General features: G+C 33.5%; 1 protein-coding gene across 1 annotated transcript in view; it reads right to left on the minus strand.

Moving 5' to 3' along the window:
- TECRL (trans-2,3-enoyl-CoA reductase like) overlaps nt 1-21,239 on the minus strand; it is a 111,293-nt gene that overhangs the window by 60,998 nt on the left and 29,056 nt on the right. Inside the window, exon 2 of the mRNA XM_004419101.3 lies at nt 14,884-14,935. Within this exon, the coding sequence (XP_004419158.1) occupies nt 14,884-14,935 (52 nt within the window). The remainder of the gene's footprint in view (nt 1-14,883; nt 14,936-21,239) is intronic.

Below are 21,239 nucleotides of genomic sequence, written 5' to 3' on the forward strand. Positions count from 1 at the left end.
GAAGCTGCAAAACATACAAAATATGGACTGTTTAATATATAGTCAAAAGTTCTGAGAAATACACAGTTTTGATTTCATTCCTTCATTAGTGGTATTTTCGAAACTTGGGTAATTTTGAGAGCACACAAAAAGAGAAAACGTAGAATTAAAAGGGAAGAATGCTGAAGATAGAATCTGAGACGTACTAACATTTAAGAAGCCAAAGAATGATGATAAGTCCCCAAAGGAGTCTGAGAATGAGAGGTCACAGAAGACAGAGAAAGTATAAATAACATCTTAGAATCACGTAGGCAAAGAGTTAAAATCAAGCAAACAAATAAAAGGAGTCAAAGACAAGAGTGGTGTACCATGTCAGATGCAATGGAGAGTTCAAATTACACATGACTAAAACTGACCCACTGCTTTAGCAAAAAAGAAACTGCCAGTGACCTTGGGTTTGCCATGCTGGAAAAGGAAAGTGTTCGAAGTGTGTGCCAAGTGATGGATAGAGGAAGGAATGACGATATTGCTATAAGTGGTTTGTAAGTTGGGAAATTCTTTATAAAAGAAAAAGAGGAAGCATTAGAAGATATAGAAAAAAATGAGACTTAAAGGAGTAAATCTTCTAAGAGTCTGGAGACAGGATTGCATAGTGGAGCTAAGAGTCTGATATGGATCAATCAGTAAGAGAGCAGTTTAGATAAAGTACAAAATAAAGTTTTAAGCTAGATAACAAATCAGCAAAAAAGGTGATGTTCTAGAGACTATATACCTCTGTGAGTTCCAGAAACTAGGAGTCCTGGAGCAGAAGAGTAAGACATTAAGAATGATAGATGTTCAAGTGGCTTTGTTGAGAGTTTCAAATATTAAAATTCAATTATAACTCATGGCAGTTCTCATGGTGTGGATAAGTGAGTAAAGAGCTAAAGTGGAGTGGAAGTGACAATTCCAGAAAAGCAAGTAATTTTGATGTTACCATATTGGATGTTTATCATTTTAGATGTAATTTTCAATGTAATTGAAATTGGGCTTAGAACGAAGGAGAAACCTATAATCCAGATTCTAGAGCCCTCAAAGAAAATAGAGAAAAGTTGGGTAGGTAAGTACAAAAAAATAAGAATGAAAGATAATATACTAGAATGACATGAATCTTATAGTAGGTGGAGTTGTTATGTGAGATAAAACTGAATGACTTAAATTTTAAACGTAAACTAGATGAATGATGCACTGTGGATTGTGACAAAAATATATCGATTTCACTTGATAAACATTCAATCAACCTCAAAATACTATAGAAATGCCTATCTAAAATATTCTGCCTAGATTAAATCTTCTACTCTTTTACATTATTTAGATATACCTTGGAAATGACTGACGCAAGCTTTTAGACTCAAAAGATACTGTAAGATGGAATTAAGATATTCTATTGTTAATAATATATAGCTGTAACAAGTTTCAACATGTTAATCATAAAATATTTGTAATATATACATTGTTTGGAGTTTCTGAAAATGTTTTCTGTACACTAAAGAAAGTTAGTCAGGAAAAATTTCTTAATTCATATAGATGCATTTGATAATTTTCTGAAAACAAACTTTAGATCATCTCTATATTTTCTCAGCTCTATAGTAGAAAAGGTAAATATTTTACTACGTAACTATACATACATTTTATGACAATGCCCTACCATATAATCACACACACACACGCATATACACACACACATACACGTACACATGTCTGAGGTCTGGTTATTAAAAAGGACGCAATTACCTATATAATACCACACAATACTACTCTATTATCTTTTAGATGATACTATGACTAAAAGCTTTGTCAATGTGGAGTTGTTCTATGAATACTTTAACCTATTTCAAGAGAGAACTAGTGCTTATTAAAATAAATGGTGGAAAGATAATGCTGTACAGGATCATATTTGGTAACTATTGGAAAATGAAAAATAATGGTATTATAAAAATATTTGGATTATAATATTTGAAAAATATCATGTCCCTGAAATTTGGAATTCAAATTTATGGAAGCCTAAAAAATAAATGAAAAAGATGTCAAGAAGTTATCAAAATGATCAACAAAAGAATAGAGAAATCATGAAACAAAATAAATGACCAATAAAACATTTTGAAAGTAGAATTAATTCTCTAAGATTTAGATATTGTTTAAAAAAGCAAAGAAAACAATAAATATATCTAAAAAAGAAAAAATAGCTGTATAAATTTATTAATAATCATATATGATTAGAATTTAAAATGATAAAAATGAAAATGATACTTAAATGGTGAGACTCCTGAACTGCAGTCCTTGTGCCAGGATAAATTCCAGATATTAAAAAATTCTTATGTAAAAAACAAAACTATAACTTACAAGTGTGAGAATGAAACATGTCAACATTTTTAAAGATTAAATAGGCCACACAAAACAGAAAATATAAAATAAATAATTAATTTGGATCTACAAAATTTATTTTTTCCAGCAAAAATGGAAAAAAGCATCTGTGACTTGCACACTAATTCATAAAGACCTTATATATTATTAATACAATGAAAATATCCAAACAGACAAAGATGTGGGTAAAGACCATGAACTGGTAATTTTCAGAAAAAAAGTATATATAAATCACAAATAGAAATATAAAAATATTAATTCACTTGTGATCCAATAAACGGAATCTAATGCTAAATAAATTTTTTCCACTCGTTAATTATCAAAAATTAATTAGTTGTTAATATCCAGTGTTATTGTGGAAAGGGAAAAATGACATTCTTAAGTACTGTACTGTTTTGAGTCTGTAAATTAGGAGAACAAATTGGGCAATACATGTTAGGTTTTCAAATGAGCTTATTCCTTATAACACCTTTTATTTTTATTGCTATTATTCTTACAAATATGACTAAAGTTCAGAAACATGAATTATCCCGATGAGTACGCCAATGCATGGTACATGGTAAATGTTCAATAAATATTTGTCAACCTTCAACAAATATTGTTGAATAAATAAGCATAATATTGCTTTATTATAAAAGCAATTAGAATGTGTATCCAGAAAATGTGTTTTACACATCCAATCAAAAGTGTAATATATCTCCAGTAATAGTGATCACATAAATCAATATGTATTTACACAAAAATATATCTAAAAAATATGTTAAGAAAAGCTAATAGAGAATAATGTGTAAAATATGTAAAATTGTGTATATAGGCATAGAGAGGTATCTCTCGCCTTTAGTGAAAATGTTAATAATAGGTGGATAATGCTTTATTCTTTGTAAGTTTTTGTATTTTTAGAAATTAATCTTCTATACTCATCATTTTATTATAGTAAAAAAATGAAGCTATTATTATCTTGCAAAAATAATTTCATTTATCGAATCTGACATTTTGCCAACAAAGTATATACAAACCAAACAAAAATATTGTACATGAAAACAATGCATTGGCACGCTATTATCTCATGGGATTATAGAAAATATTATGATACAATTTTGCACATCTGGATTTAGCAATGAGATTATTTATATTTTCAAGAGATTTATAACAGGATTTGAGTAACTATTTGAATATGACCTGTTTTATGAAATCTGAAAAATGAAAGATATTTTTAACCAACTAGATGAGAAAATGTATATGAACAAATAACCCACTTTATGACATTTTCTTGCAATAATGCAGTATCATTAATAAAGCATTTAAAATGCTCACGTGCTTGTTTTTAGATTGTTAACATAGAATTCCACTGGGATGCATTTCATGTTTTTCTGAAAAGTTCCTTAAGGAAGACAATCCCAGGGAAGAGAGAAGACTAGTGCTGCTTCAAGCTATGTCTTAATAGGCTGTCTTGCTTTATTATATTACTCATCATACAGTATTTCATAACCCTGTTAACAAATGCAATTTAATGAGAAGCAGTAGCTGCCAAAAAGCAAAAAAAGTAAAAGAAAAAAAAAGAAAGTAGAAGAAAAAAGGAAAAGAAAATTGCAAGTTCATTAAAATTTAAGAGGTGATCCTTGACCTTGTACCAGTGGATTTAGTGCTCTGTGTGCTTTCTGGATTCGTATTATTGAGAGCATTTCTTTTTAGAGCATAACCAGTTTCTCACTGTTCAGATATCTGCCTCCCTTGGAAATTTAAATGTTCTCACACAGTGTCATATTCAAACGTAAATAGGAAATTGATCATTTGCTATAGATAGACTATCTCTTCTAATATGTGGTGCATCTATAATGTAGGTACATCCTCCAGTCCAAATATTGCCAACCCAAACATTATGATGCTTGGGGATTGTAAAACAAAATTATTTTATCATATCAGGCTTGGGAAACTTCGGAAAGTCATGAAAGATGAATCAAAATAATCCTGACATTGCACAGCAATACACAGGTTTAAATGTACCATAAGGAGAGGCAAAACAATTTACAGACAGGATTACACCTCATGCACTTTAGGAATTGTCATTAGTTATGACAGTTTTATTACATGAGCCTTGACTGGCAAAACAGCCATCCCTTCCTAACAGTTTGATCTCCTAAGACTGTGCGAACAATCATATATCACATAGGTATATAGAATTCTCAACACATGTGAGTGTCCGGTGCCGTTAAGTATACACAGCAAAGTAAATTTTACCAATATTTTACAGTGGTCACAGTGAGAAGAGGTCCATTTTCAATACCTGGAACATCAATATGTGCCAGTGGGTTATATTGCGGTTTAGATTCAAACCACAAAGAAAACACTGGCTTAAGTAAGAAATTTGAGAGATGTACTTATAGCAAGAAATCATGTTTTGAACAATACATTATTACAATTTGTGATTTATAGTACATATATAGCATAATGAGATAGATTTGAATTGTAATTTTTTCTCAAAATGTTAGCTCAATATGTTTGCAGCTTTTAATATCATGTTGGGGAATGATATATTCTTTGTTTTGTTTACTTTAAGAGCAAATGAATCATCAATTTCCCTGAAATTTCAAGTTTAGGGAAGCCATCTTCCTCCCACATTACTTCTTTTTTAAGATTTGATATTTCTCTCCATTAATATATGTAAGTTGTTGAACTATTTCAAACTATGCTTAGGAAAAAGAAAGTTGGAAATATCCTGTCAACTAGTTTTAACAACCAAGAGAACATCTGTGACTATACAGAGAAATATTGATTAACATTAATGTAAAATAAAATTTCATGATTTTTAACTAATAGATTCAACAGTAATCAATTCTAGAATGCCATTCAATGTGTGTGTGTGTGTGTGTGTGTGTGTACTTTCATTTTTCTGTATGCCAGAAAATCTTAATGGCTATACCATGAATATTCTAAATATTCTTCTTTTAGTAGTATAGCACAGTACCTGATGATTTTACTTGATTATTTGTTGAATTAAGTTGAATTAAATAATTAATTTTTGCTACTCAAGTAGCAAAAAAAGGATTTTTTAAAGAAAAAACTGAAAATACGAAGAATTTTAATTATTATATTGTGAGAATCATGTGGAAATCTATAAAATATTTTCTGTAAAATAAAATTTTGTAATTGACTGAATATTATTGGGCTTTCAAAATTATAATAATCCTTTCTCTAAAACTGAAGAAAAATTAACAATATGTGGCATAAAATTGTTAAATGATGTATATAGGATGCTGAGTTAAGAAGAGATATTTTGAAAATTCTATTTAATTTTAAATGGGTGAAATATGATTCATGAAATTTCACTCTTTTTCATAAAATATTTTGTCTGAAGTCCATCAAGGATGCAGCTAACTGATGGATCTCTTTTGTTGTTTCCAGCTGAGATGCATTCACATAATCCAGTTTCTTTGTGTCCAGTGGGCATATTCATTAAAATTTCTTCAATAACTAGAACACTAACACTAACAGGTTTTATTATCTCAATCTTGAAATCTACAGGTAATATGAAAAAATTTATGAGGGGCTGGCCTGGTGGCGGAAGCGGTTAAGTGCGCGCGCTCCGCTGCCACGGCCTGGGGTTTGCGGGTTCAGATCCCGGGCACGCACCGACACACTGCTGGTCGAGCCATGCTGTGGTGGTGTCCCATATAAAGTGGAGGAAGACGGGCACGGATGTTAGCCCAGGGCCAGTCTTCCTCAGCAAAAAGAGGGGGATTGGCAGATGTTAGCTCAGGGCTGGTCTTCCTCACAGAAAAAAAAAAAAAATTTATGATATTGCTGCCCACTAGTAAAAGGGCCTTATTGAACCTCAGTGATTAAATTCCTAGAAGGTGAATAGGCACTTAACTCCCACAGCTTTCACAAAATGTAACCTTGACTGTTAACAAAGAATAAATAACCTGCCAAATTAGTCGATTTCTCCATCTAAATTATTGACCAGGCTCATAATTCTTTTCGCCAAGGAAACCGTTAGAGAAAGAATGTTAGCTACTTCTTGAGTTAGCAGTGGAGGGCTTTTTTAAGAAAAGCATTCTGCCACTTCTTTCCTTGGTTGCATTTATCATTTTTTAGCTTCTTTTTGTTGAGAGATCAGGGAATTCTACAGCTTTGTCCGGGAGGTTCCTTTCAGATTGCCTAGAGAATACTCATCATTCTATACTATATGCGATAAATCCTTCAGCTGTGCTATCTTTGTTTTGAGTTACTCTCCTTGAACCTTTCAAAGTTTAGCATTGTTTATATCCCCCTGGCCTTCTGGCAAAGATTTATATGCATTTCAACTGTCACAATAAATTATATATCCCTTCATGTGGCTGAAACTACAATTGGTCTGCTAATTCCATTGTTCCTTCTCTTGCATTTTTCCCAGGGCTTTTTCTGGGAACTGCAGAGATAACTAGTCCAATAGATTATAAACATCATTGAAACTTTTTATGGTGTTGTCAACTAATAGCGTGCAGGTCAGGGGCAAAATGACTTTCCTTTTCTTTCAGAAACCTCTTTTATAACACAGAGTCTGTGCACAAATTACACTTCAGCTGATTGTTATTCATTTTTTACTTCAGTTCATATACTACTAATTCTTAGATCAATTTCACAGGAGAAAATTCCATTAGCACTTTCAAGCCATATTTGCATTCTTTACTTCTACTCATATTAACTGTTGTTTTGAATTTAATAGTTGATCTTATAGTGCCATATGACATTAGACAGGGATTTTAGTTATTATAACCAATTGTGAACTATGCTTAGATTGAGAGCACTATTATTCGTTACATAATTTCCAAAACTAACTTTCAACTTAGTTCCCTGTTTGCAAATGGGGACTAATGATAGCCATTCCCAAGTAAAATAAACAGATATTATTTGGATTTCTGCCTGAAGAAATTAATGAAAAACATGACTCAGTAAATTAGAGGCAATGGAGACCAGTGGTTAGAGTACAGGGTACAGAATCATATTCCCTGAGTTTAAATTCCAGCACTGCCACTTAGCTAAGTGACCTTGGGTAAGTTATCTAATCTTTTTTTTAAAGACTTTCATCTGTAACATGAGAATTATCCTATTACTAGATGATTATAGAGTTACTGTGAGTATTTTAAAAAGTTTGCTACATGGAAATATCTTAGGAGATTCATGACACAGAGTGAGTACTTGATAAAAGTTGACTATATTTTTATCATTACAAATGTTAATGCAAGGTAGCTACAGTAGGACATGCAAAGATTTTAAAAGGCACAATATTTGATAGCAAGTACTCAACTTTGACATTGGCTATAATTTTTTAATTTAAAAAATGGGAGTATAGATAGGAGAAATCAGAGAAAATCTCACAGAGAACAAAAAGGCATTTATGTCTTGATAATCTACTAAAATTTTTTAAAGATAGAAGGATTATTTTAACTAGTGTAAAAAGGTGTGAGCAAACACAGAGGAGGGAATAGGAATACTCTGCCTAAAAAAGACATTTAAACTTAATGAGCAATTTTAAAGAACTGATTCAAATGTCCATGAAAAAAGAAAAAAATGATGCTATAATCATTGGAAGAAAAGATGGAATTTAACAAAGAAAGACTTACTTGAAGGAAGAATATAGATTTTAAGGATCAAGGGACAATTATGTAGAGATAAATCTTTTAGGTTTTGGAAATAGATTCTACAATAAAAGTAAATTTCTCCAGCCCAGGGATGCTAAATAAGGTTAGGAGAGTTATGTTTCTGAGGGATAATGTTTGAGGAGCACAAAGATACTAATAAATAGAGGCACCTAGATTTGAGGAAAGAAGGGAGAAAAATAACAAGACAAACGTCACAAAGAAAGAGCTTTTAGTTTTCTTTCCTCTTCATGGTTTCCTCTAATTTCTAAAACACAAATGTTTACCAATTTTGACAAATATGTTACTAGTCCATACAAAACTGTGAGTAGAAAAATTCCATAGAATACCATTCTAATTTCATGGTGGTATTATTTCTGATTTTTTTAAAAATTTAAGCATTTATTATGGGTTCTGCACCCAATTCCAATGTGTGTGTGTGTATATGGAGGGTTTCCCTCCACACCAACAAGAAATGATTAAAACACTAGCTGGGTATTGATAAGAAATTTTCACATTTTGAGGTCTATGGGGTAGCTATTCTGCTTTAAACCTGGTTTGGCCTGAATTAAAGAAACCTGACTTATGGCCTGTCAAACATACATTTTACATCTGCTTTAACCATTAAAGAATGTATTAAACATTATCACAAAGTGAAAGAATGTACTCTTTGAAGACAAGGATGCATACTTCCTTTCCTATGATGCCAGTATCCTTAACCCCAATATCAGTACTCCTGAAGGTGTTTCCTTTCCCAGATGTCAGGGTCATGTTGACCTGCTAAGCCGCAACTGAATACTCTTTGAAACTTTGACAAAATGTATCTTGGGCATATTTAATGTTTCTTCTTTGTTCTAAAAAGGTGTAAAACTGTACAGAGAGCCATGCTTCTCTGGAATGCTTTCTTCCTTCGTGGAGACTGCCTTCCCAGGCTAGTCCTCAGCTTGGCTCAGGTAAATCTCACCTTATCTCTTTTATCTATAGAATGGTTATTGGCTAAGTGCATCAACAGTATCCTGCAGTCTCTGAGTTCAGTTCTTACACTATTTACCTGATGATAGCATCAGATTCCTCAGATTAAGTGTTCAATCCTACAAGACTGCTGCCCCCTCCTCCTTCAGATGCCCATTGCAAGTCCAGGTTGTCACTTGTGCTTGTGACCAACTGGCTATAAATCAGAGGTTTCCATGACCCCCTCTCCTTGGGTTTGATTAATTTGCTAGAGTTGCTCACAGAAGTCAGGTAAACATTTTACTTACTAGATCACCAGTTTATTATGAAACGGTATAACTCAGGAACACCTGATGGAACAGATGCATAGGGCAAGGTATGGGGAAAGGTTGCAGAGCTTCCACACTCTCTCTGAGTTTGCCACTCTCCCTGAATCTCCACCTGTTAACCAACTCAGAAGTTGTCTCAACCCAATCCTTTTGAGTTTTTATGGAGGCTTCATTACATAGACATGATTGATTAAATCATTACCCATTGGCAATTGATTCCACCTCTAACCTCTCTCTCCTCCCCTGAGGCCAGAGGCTGGTGATGGAACTGAAAATTCCAATCCTCTAATTGTATGGTTGCTTCTCCTGGCAACCAGCCCCATCCTCAGGTACGGTCGGAAAAGTCACCTCATTAACATTACAAAAGGCACCTTCATAATTCTTATCATTTAGGAAATTCCAAGAGTTTTAGGAGCTCTGTGCCAGAAAAGGGGACAAAGACAAAATATATATTTCTTATTATAAATCACAATATGGCAGTATTGTAATTTATTTTGATAATTTAAAAAGAAACAAAATCTAAAAACACTAAAAAGCATTTACTGCTTAAAAATTTCTAAAAAAAAAGTATTAAAACTTTAATCTCAAATAAGGATCTAAAATATTTATGATGAATTATCTAGAAAGAAACTATTCATCAAATGTTTGGTGTATATGTTTACCTGAATCAAAATGTCACATGATTAATCTTATCAGTTATGTACAGGCTTTGATATGAGCTTTGAAAATATGTTTTGATATAACTTTGAAAATATTTAGTAAATGTTACATGATTTGTTACAACATCAAGACTGAATCTCATTCAATATTCTTCATTCGTTGGATTTTATATCTAACCTAATTTTAAAACTGTGATTTTAATTATAATTATAATATTTTCCTCCATTAGATATTCATAAAAGTGGTCATTCATAATTACTGGCTGGTGGCCAGTTTCTTTGTAGAGATTATGTGTGATATTAGAATGCCATTCAGGGCACCTTACCTTGTGATCACAAACCACCTTTAGGCACAAGACCAATAGAAGTTATAAAAAATTAGAAAAAAGTTTTTGTTTTTTTAACTATTTAGAAGAAATACTACCTTTATACAACTCCGTACAACAACGATATTTTCCAATTTTGATTAGAGATCCCTTGGCTTACGACAAGTAATAATACAGTTTTTGAAGAGGATATTCACTAGACTTTTGCTTTGAGAATTCTTTCAATTGTTGTTATTAATATATCTTCTATTTCATCGGAGTGAACTATTGTATCCATCCTTCTTCCATAGAGGTCCAGACTATAGGAATTTAAATAATTTTGAATATAATAAAACATAACGAACCTTTAACATTCAGGCAGAATTTTTTCACTGGAATTTATTTGTTATTCTGGTAAACATTTTGATTATTGATTAATCAAAACCACAAAATAGAATATATCATTATAGATTTAAATTCATACATACAGAGTTGATTGTGGCTTTGTGTAAGTTCTATTGTTTTCCAAAAATATTAACGATTATTATTCTAATAAAGTTATATTGTATCCCAAGAGAGGAATAAATTACCTTTAAAATAAAGAATAGTTGTTGAATTGAATAACATGAAATAGGATAATGCTTCTCAGCTAGAATATGTAGTAGTATACATACATGGAGTTTTTTTTAAAAAGTCTCTTGAAATCTTAGAAAATATTCACATAGTTTCAGTCAGAGTGTTACCCGGACTTGTATAATTCTTAACGTTTCAGCTTGGCTTTTACAAGAAGTTTTAATTCCTCTGTGCAACCTTTGTGAGAAGGTGAGAGTGAATAGAGCATGATATATAGAGACATGAGTGTGAAGACAGCAGAAGCTCTCCAGGAAAGACTTCGAGATACAAGCAAGAGCAATAATGACAAATGCTAGTGAATAAATGGACGGAGATAAAGAAAGATCAGTGGAGTATTGCAGCTGAGGGCATTTCATGCGTTTTTGGTACATTAAAAAAGAAGAGGAGAAATAGGTGAAAGTGTATGTGTGTGTATATGCGTGCATACATACAATGTATAGTTTTGTAGATATCTCTTTTTCATGAAAACCAGTGCTCTTTCTCTTTTGCCTTAACAGCTAACCATGTAATCGTAGTTTCCTCCCCTTTCTATTTCTTCACCAGTCTGATTGCTGTGGTGTCATCAGGGTAATCTATAAGATGACTCTTATAGCAAAGAAAAACTGAAAAATTATGAACCTTAGAAGAGCATAAGACAGTCATTTTACAGGACAAGGAAACTCACAGTAAAGAAAATTCTAAAATAGAACTAAGAAAAATGTAAAGCTGACACAAGTCAGAGAAATAGTGGCAAGACAAGAAATCAAGATCAGTCCTAATACCTAAGAGAACAAAGGATACAGATAAGAGACCTGCAAGGAGAATTCTCCACTCAGGAAAACTGGTCTTCTGATAAGAGTTTTTTTTTTTCTTTACAAGATTAACAATTCCTATTATAACTCTAGGGCTTGAAAATAAGCAGCATTAGAAATGTCATAATAAATACATAATATTGTGTCAGAAGGTAAAGAAGTAAGTTTGTAAAAATCTAACAATTATAGCTATATGTAAATGATTATTGTTCTTTGAATATATTTATGAAATTGATTAAAGTATTCAATGTTACCTGCTTTTAAAGTATGCTAGACAGATAAAATATTAAGGCATTCAGCACATAACTCGTTTTTTTGCCATTGTACATATAGTCACATGTTGTGATTGTTAGCAACATTTTCTTTGTTGCCTTTTACTATTTGGCAAATATATTAAACATAATGTCCAATTTAATTGACTTCTAGATACTTTTCTGTAATTTAATATAAGAAAAAATGTTTTTGTGTTTCTGTACTCTGTAAAATTTGAAGTCCAGTAAGTTTTTGAAATATGGTATAATAAATGCAAAATTGCCTGAATATTATTTTTAAGTGATGGATATACTTTCAAAGTAAGGGTAATTTTGAAAAAATGGAAAAGATTAAAATTTATGTTAAGTTGTTAAAGATTATAACTGCACTTAGGAAATTGAATAAAACAATAGTTGTCAAGAAATCTTTGTCTTGATATAGCTATTACAACTAACCATATTATTGTCATATTTTCAATTGTCCCGTTCTGAAACTGGATATTTCTGAGATTTTCCACAACCTGCTTAACTTCACTTTCCTAATTACTAGATATAGGCTCTGGAACACATAAATACAGAACCTTGGGCTCTAAAATTTTAAGATTCCATGTAATTGTTATGTATGTCTACATGTAATGCAAACTATCATAAAAGCAGTCATAGTCTGCACATCAAGGTGACTGCACATTCTTTCTACACATACATTAGCCTTTGATTCATTTCTTCATTTCCAGACAATAATAGAAATAATATATTTATTATACTGTCATTATTAATTTAAATGCAATCATTTTCTTTCATCTTTCTACTTTATAGTAAAAAAAGTCATTTTCAAATGTCTTCTCACTTAACTACTACAATCTAAACTTTCTGAAACCACTTTATTAGAGAAAATTGATCTGTCTTTCCTAAGGTGGCAACTCAATTACTAGTTTAACGAGATCCCTATGTCATACGAAGGTAGGAATAACTCAAAACAAATGCATTCAGAATGAAAATAAACTGGAAATGTCGCCAAGTAGGTGTCTGGAGAAACTCAAAGGTGGGTTTGGAAGCAATTAACTATTTTTCCAAGTTGTTTCTTTTCCTTTTGTGTGTTAAGGAGATGTAACCACCAACCATCCTGAAACTGACCAAGCCTTACCACAAGAGCTATGCCTATGACCTTTGCCTTGTTTTTAATGCAAAGATCTCTCCAGGAGGAGCTTAGGCCTCATCATTTGGAAGCATCTTCTCTAGCTGAGCCTGTACAAGCGAATACCCGCCTCTCCCTCTTGAATATTCATTCCCCAACCAAATAAAAGTTCCTGCTCCCCTTTGTTCTGGGACACCATGACTTTGGAAATGATTCCTCATGGCCTCCTATTTGCTGCAAATACACTTTACTTTGTGAGACAACTTCCACTGGTGTAGAGTCTTATTTAACTCACCAGGAGGCAAGCCACTTGATTTGGTTACAGAAATATTTGTGTAAATAACTAGGGTAAAATGGTTCACATAGACTTTGTAATAAGATACAAATTTGGAGTTCAAAAACTTTCAATAACTTAGAAAATATTGGCATAAATGTACAGACAATTTGCTTATCATGCTAAAATTAGAGAATTAATCCATGACAGATCTCAGCACTTCTCTTTTTTGTTCTTTTTTCCTTACTACAATGCTTTTCTGATTCTTTTCTGCATACCTAAATCCTACCTGTCTTTATGATAACATATTTGAACTCACCTTCCTCAAGAATTTTTAACTAGTGAATCATATTTCAAATTATTCTATTCCATCTTGTATATGCTATCTGTTCCTATTAAAAATTCTAAAAAGATTTTTCTCATAAATGTTTATAAATTTTAGGTACACTGACTGCTTGGGTTTTATTTTTATATTCATGTCTTCCTCATGACACTAATTTTTGAAGACTGACATCTTCTACCCTCATTTAGTCATTGTGCCTAGTTTAATGTCATATTTACAGAAAGTAGTCAGTAAATATTCTATTTTTTTCTAAAAAAAATAATGAAATAGTTCTACCTAGCTTACTCTCAGATATTATTAAACAGTTTAACGTATTAAATTGTGAGTTTTAAAAATATTTTCAAAAAAGAAATATTGTTCAACTGAATCCAAAAGATTGAAAATTCTTCCTAGCAAAACCCATAGAATGTACAATACCAAGAATGAACTCTATGTAAACTATGAACTTTGGGAAATAATAATGTGTCAACGTAGGTTAATGAATTGTAACAAATGTACCACTCTGACACAGAATGTTCAGAGACCATATGCATGTGTGAAGGCAGGGGGTGAATAGGTACTCTGAGTATTTTCTGCTCAATTTTGCTCTGAATCTAAAACTGCTCTAAAATTAAAATCTACAAAAAACTGCTCCCTAGTAATTATAGATATTTTCACTATGTTTGCTGTGGGTAAGCTTTATTGAAAAGTTTTAAAAAGAAAAATCTAAACAAACTTCATATAAATATTTCCAAGAAAATAATAATAGGAGATCACTTAATAAGGTAAATTTAGTTATTAATAAAATTAATCAGTGTAATTTCAATGTATTGTATAAAGAATTCCTATGTGGAAGAGATCTGACCAGTATAAATACATGGAGTAAAACTTTTGCTTAAATATGAAGAAATACTTTGTATCAATTGATGTCTTTCATATATTAGACGTTTCCTATTAGAATGAAAAATGTTCAGATATGAACTAGAAAGGAATTTCATGAAAAACTAAAAGAATGTTGTAGATTAAAGAATCAATTAGAAAGTTAGATATGAGAATGTTCATGGTCAAGAAGTGTTTATCATAGTATTATTTCTTAGTTCCATGTAAAAATATGGTTTCTGTATACTCTTTTCATCGTAATATTGAACTTATTCTTACAGATAAATTTGAACCAATTTAAGAAAAAAAAGACTGTAATAATTTAATAAATTCTAAATTATATACAAAACTTACATGCTTTGTGAAATTTTTGTTTAACATCATGAATAGTAGATGTTTGCATCACCTGAAACAGAAAAGAAAATAGAGAGAATTATAAGGAAAAAGTGTTTATTTGTTTGCTATATATTTGTTTAAGAAGAAAATATAATTTAATATGTTTAAAGTGTAAAATTACAGCCAGTTTGCTTTGTTTAGCTTTTCAGTCACTACTGCTTTGACAACCTTGAAACATTGCATCAATATACCCTTTTCTAAAATGTTATATTTATATGTAGCACTGATGGTGTTATTATGGGTGTTCACCCAAAGTTTTATCTCTAAAATATATTTTTGAATTTTCTCTGGCCATAATATTCAATTTCTGTTTGCCAAACTGGTGAGACAGTCAACTAAAAGTTTGAGTAATTGCACAAGATAGATAGAAGGTAAAACAGTGTCTAGCAGAGGAGCCTGAGTATATGAGATTGATTTATATGGACAAAGAGGAAAATGTTACTTCAGAGTATCATGAGAAAAAAATATTCCGTCTAAGCCCTCTAGTTAGTTATGTTATTAAAATTCCCATCCAAGAATGCTATAGGTCTATCAAAATCCACCTTAGATATATTATTTGCATTTTTAAAGTGTATAATGGTTTGACCAATTATTTGTTCCTAATCTACTAAAATTAACTCTTTATAACATTGGCTAAATGAATAAAAGAAATGTTTCTTCATCGAAACTGGAAAATTCATGAGGTTACGAGTTCTATCCAAACACCTCAAGCCATCACAATAATTTTTGACTTTCTAACTTTGTTCATGTCAAACTCACAAACTGAAATTCCCTTCCACTTCTGATCGCTGTCATTGGCTTATGAAAAACCCAATAATCCTTCAAAGTCTACAACAAAAAACATTTTTATAATCATGCAAGAAAAATATATTACCTTTCGCTAAACATGTATAGAATATTGTGCCCATGATTTATTTTATTATATTGCTACACTAAAATCTTCTTATAGCTATTTTGGGAGAGTGAAATGAAAAAAAATGCATAAAGGGATGACACATAATAATACCCCAGGCAGTTCTTATTAACATTATTATATTATGTTTAACATTTTATTGTATGTTAAAAGTATAACAATGAATAAATTTTTTTTTTACCATATTCCCCTCCCTGTTTAACAGAACTATAACCAACAGTGGGCTATACCATTTAGAAAAAGTGTTTTTTTGATTTCTTCAACAGACATATGATTTACCAAATAAGAAAGTTCTAAGATTTAAGCACTGAAGAATGATATTAATTCCCGTTTGTGTTATACTCTAAATAACAAAAGGAACCTAAAGTGTTCTGTTGGTATAACATTTTCAAATATTTCATAGCATTGCTCTTCTCTGGAAGATGTTAGGAAATATTTGAAAAACAGCTTTTAGAGAGAGTAATATATATACACTTGAACATATATGCATTTTAATTTTGATTATTGAAGTCTAATATTTGAATTATATTTTTAAAATGCAGTGGTTTGTTTTAACACTGTTCCTTGTTTTACCTCACTGTTACTTAATCACAAAACACATTTATATGTTGCTTCCTCTGATAGGGATGCCTAAAATCCACACGCTATTCTCTAGAGTAGCAAATATTTGTCCATTAGTCATTTCAAGGACCATCTAATTTGGAAAAACAAGTAATATTCATGATCAATAACTCCTCAGTTAGGGTTTGCTGTGTGCTTCACTTTATGAAGTCGTATTATCTTGTGTCTACTTGCTGGTTGTTCCAACAATCTTTGAGGTCCTTGAGGGCAAACACCTAGTATTACTGTAGTTTCTATTTCTACATGTACGCAATATAGCATATAATAAAGTTTTTTTTGTGTGTGTGTGTGAGGTAGATTAGCCCTGAGCTAACATCTGTTGCCAATCCTCCTTGTTTTTTTGCTGAGGAAGATTGGCCCTGGGCTAACATCTGTGCCCATCTTCCTCTACTTTATACGGGATGCCACCACAGCATGGCTTGATGAACAGTGAGTAGGTCTGCGCCAGGGATGTGAACCTGCAAACCCTGGGCCACCAAAGTGGAGTGAGCAAATTTAATTGCTACGCCACTGGGCCAGCCCTAGCATATAATAAAGTGTTAAGTCACTTTTGTTGAAGTCAAAAATAAAGTTGTAAGTGCAAAGACATGAAAACAAATGAAGTTCCTTAATCTGATATGAAAATTTTTTTAAAAGCAGATTTCTCTGGAAAAGCTGTATGCTTTCCTTCAATCTAGAATAATTTAAATGACAATCTTCTAATTTGACATATGCATGTTCTTCTCTGAATTTCCACTTTCAAGACTAAGATTATATTCCCCTGAAAGAAACGTGCATGTGGAAGTGGGTTGTTATTACAAGCTTTTTTTTTTTTTTTGTGAGGAAGATCTGCCCTGAGCTAACATCTGCCAATCCTCCTCTTTTTGCTGAGGAAGACTGGCCATTGGCTAACATCCATGCCCATCTTCCTCTACTTTATATGGGACGCCGCCGCAGCATCGCTTGACAAGTGGTGTGTCAGTGCGCGTCTGGGATCCGAACTGGTGAACGCCGGGCCGCCGCTGCAGAGCGCGTGCACTTAACTGCTTGTGCCACAGGCCGGCCTCATGTTATTACAAGCTTTTAACAAGGTTTTTAATTTATTTTTAATTTTTAAAATTACATTTGACTTTCACATGTTAGAAAAGTGCTGATTTTGAATAGATCTTTGAGAACTGCCCTTTCTGGAGCAATTTTAGTCAAATACAACAGAAAAAAAATAATTAACCATTAAATGATTCAGCCAGCATTGCTCAATTAGCCACAAGACTGTGCTTGATCAACTCTTCCAGTCCTTTAGTTGTACTCAGAGCACAAAAAGAAGAAAAGATGATAATTAACAGAGCATATAAGACTTTGATTACTAAGTTGATGTCTCTGTAGTTTCATCAAGAATTTTATTCATAATAACTTCTATTTTTTAGCCAGTTTTACAATCTCTTGAAAAGGACAAGCTATCATCACAATAATGTATTCATTTTTATGGATCACAATTAATTGTGCAGATGGGAGAGATAATTGTTCCTACATCTGAATTCCTGAAATTCTCTTCATTAATGTGTCTTTCTCACCAGAGAAAATTAATTTTAAAATGCTAAGTAGACAAGGTAAATGATTTTTGTTTCTTGAACCAAAAATTTACTTCTAAATTTCAACTGATAATAGTTAAGTTTTGGGATATTATTATTTTATCCAACTTTTAAGTTGATAGATTTAGAAAAACCTTTTCACATTCAAGTGAAATCTAGGATTTGCCTGTATTTGCCCCATACAAAGACTCTTCAGTATTTCACAAAAAAACATTTTTGTCCTGTTGCTACTATTTTATACTATACTATAGCCACTTTCTCAGGAATTCTTTGCAATGAATAGATGTTTCCAGAATACTGTTTGTCCTGCATAGAGAAATAAAAATTAAGTGGTAAGGCAAAACAACAACCACTTGAAATTTCATTGACAGAGTAATTACAATGTGCAAACCAAAAATTGTCAGTAAACTTTGTCTACCAGTAAAGATACGGAAAGAAATGGAATAAAAGATAAATCGGATAGAAATTATTAGATATAGAGGTGTGAAAATACACACTCACACACACACAAACAAATACAAAATATTCAGTGCAGGGTTCCTAACTGCCACGGGCTTTTTCTTCCTGCTTTTTTGAGACGCAACGGAGAGTACTAGCCTAGAGAATCATATTTTAAAACTGACTACTTCAGGAAAGTTCAAAAAATAGCTCTAAAAATTTCCCTTAGAAGGTTTTATGGTTACAAATAGAATATGTAGTTGCATATATTTTACTCAGAATGGACAGTGAGTTTTCTGAGTAAACAAATATTATTTTATTAGTAAGTGATCTTCAGATTGTAGCTAAAATATCAATAAGGGGGGCCTAGCCCAGTGGCATAGCAGTTAAGTTCCTGCACTCCGTTCTGGTGGCCTGGGGTTCACAGGGTCAGACTCGGGCACAACCCATGCACCACTTATCAAGCCTTGTTGTGGCAGCGTCCTATATAAAGTAGAGGGAGATGGGCAAGGATGTTAGCCCGGGGCCAGTCTTCCTCAGCGAAGAAATAGAGGAAGATTGGCAACAGATGTTAGCTTAGGGCTAATCTTCCTCAAAAAAAAAAATAATATATATATATATATATAAAAATAAGTGGGAGAGGCTCCAAGATGGTGGGTAGGAAGATCCCCAGTTCACCTCCTCCCTACATATTGATCATTTCCCTTTGAAAAAGATCTGAAAACTAGGTGAACTGCTCTCCACAACAAAGGATAAAAGGACCACATCGAGATGGGTAGGAGAGGCAGAGACAGGGCCTCGCAAAAAAAACCCGCCCCCAGCGTGGCGACATACAATAAGGAGGGATCGCACAGACGGGTGCTTCTCTCAGAGGAGCAAGGAGTTGGTGCCCCACATCAGGCACCCTGACTTCTGGGGTCTACACCAGAGAGAAGAGCCCTCAAAACATCTGGCTTGAAAAAACAACAGAGCTGACATCCAAGGGACTCCAGGTGCTATAGGAAACCGAGGTAACTCACTTAAAGAGTTCATATGTTGTCTTGCTCACCCAAGACCCAGAGAAAAAACAGCAGTTTGAGAAGTGCCTAGACTGTATGTGAAGGAGATTCATTTGCTGAACTAGGAGCCTCAGCTGGAGGGGCAAGAGACAGTTGAGGTGTTCCCCAGAAACCAAGGAACTGGGGGATGCTATTGTTGCGCTCTCTGCCTAGGCTGCTGGCTCAGGTGCGTGGGCTCAGACACGGCTCCCTCTTGCCGCCTAGCTAAGACTGTTGCGACTGGGGGTGAGCAGTCACAACGCTATCCCACTGTCTTACTCAAACCAGAGTGCCGGTGGTTACAACACTCCCCCATTCCCTGGCCAGAGCAGGAAAGCATAAATGGTTGGGGGCATTTTTGAGCTCCCTAGCTAAAGACTACAAGCCTGTAGATTGTGAAGCCGTCAGGGTGTTCTCCTACTCCTAGGCTAAAGCCAGTGCACAAAAAGGCACTGCATTGCTCAATGCTACAGGTGGGCGCAGTCAAGACATATTCTTGCTGCCTTCCTGAAGTCAGCAAGTGTATCCCACACCCTACACTCCCCAGATACCTTGCTAAAGCTCGTAGGTTCAAACCTTCCACACAAAGGACACCCTTTGATCGCCTGACCCTGGTGGTTAAGGTTGGTTGGCTGTACATGAGCTCCACAGGACTGTAACAATAGAGAAGACAGTTCTTGGCAGACCACCACTGCCAGGACACTACAAAGACAGGGGACTAAAACACAAACCCAGTCTTCCTGTGAGAAAGGCCTATTTACTTACCATGGAACCTCAGCCTGACAGAGAGGTTTCAAGTTTCTCACATACCTAGAGGCTAAGGAGGAGCTCCCAGGGAACATAAGCAGGGAGACACCATTTTTGCACACCCCTCTTGCTCTCACTACTGATTGATGAGATTTCCCAGAAAGGAGATTATACACTTATCTGGAGCTCTGCTTTTTGCAATGGTTGTCCAGGAGACACCTTCAGATTTCCCGGTCAGGAAGCCAGCAGGGATAACAGTTGTAGCCCCACAGGACTGTATTTGTTAGCATACCTTAAAAGCTGCTGCTTGAAGATCTGGCTCCCAGTCAGCCTGCAACTAGATGCTAAGTGAGATTCCTCCTCTTGGAACCCTGACAGATCTTGGTATACCCTCAACAATGGGGGCATACCAAGAATAAATCATACAGTCTGGACAATCACATGGGTTCAAGGGACAACCAAGACCTAGGGCAAGGTTGAACAAGAAGGATCATCACCTACATACACAAAGCCACTCCTTCAAGACTGAGAAAGTTAGCCATTTCTAATACATAGAAACAAACACAGAAAGTCAAGCAAAATGAGGAGACAGAGGAATATGTTCCAAATGAGACAAATCCGCAAAAGACATAAAGGATAGAGAGATAGGTAATATACCTGATAAAGAATTCAAAGTAATGGTCATAAAAATGTTCACCAAACTAAGGAGAAGAACGGATGAATACAGTGAGAACTTCAACAAAGAGATTGAAAGTATAAGGAAGTTTCAAACAGAAGTAACAGATCTGAAGAATACAAAAACTTAACTGAAAATTACACTAGAGGGGTTCAACAGCAGACTGGGTGAAGTAGAAGGAAGATCAGTAAGCTGGAAGACAAAGCAGTAGAACACACCCAGACAGATTAGCAAAAAGAAAAAAGAACTTTAAAAAATGCAGATAACTTAGGGGACCCATGGAACAACATCATGTGGAATAACATTTGCATCAT

Source organism: Ceratotherium simum, chromosome 8 (genome assembly GCF_057802395.1).
Source record: "Ceratotherium simum simum isolate JZ-2026a chromosome 8, ASM5780239v1, whole genome shotgun sequence".
Taxonomy (NCBI): Eukaryota; Metazoa; Chordata; class Mammalia; order Perissodactyla; family Rhinocerotidae; genus Ceratotherium; species Ceratotherium simum.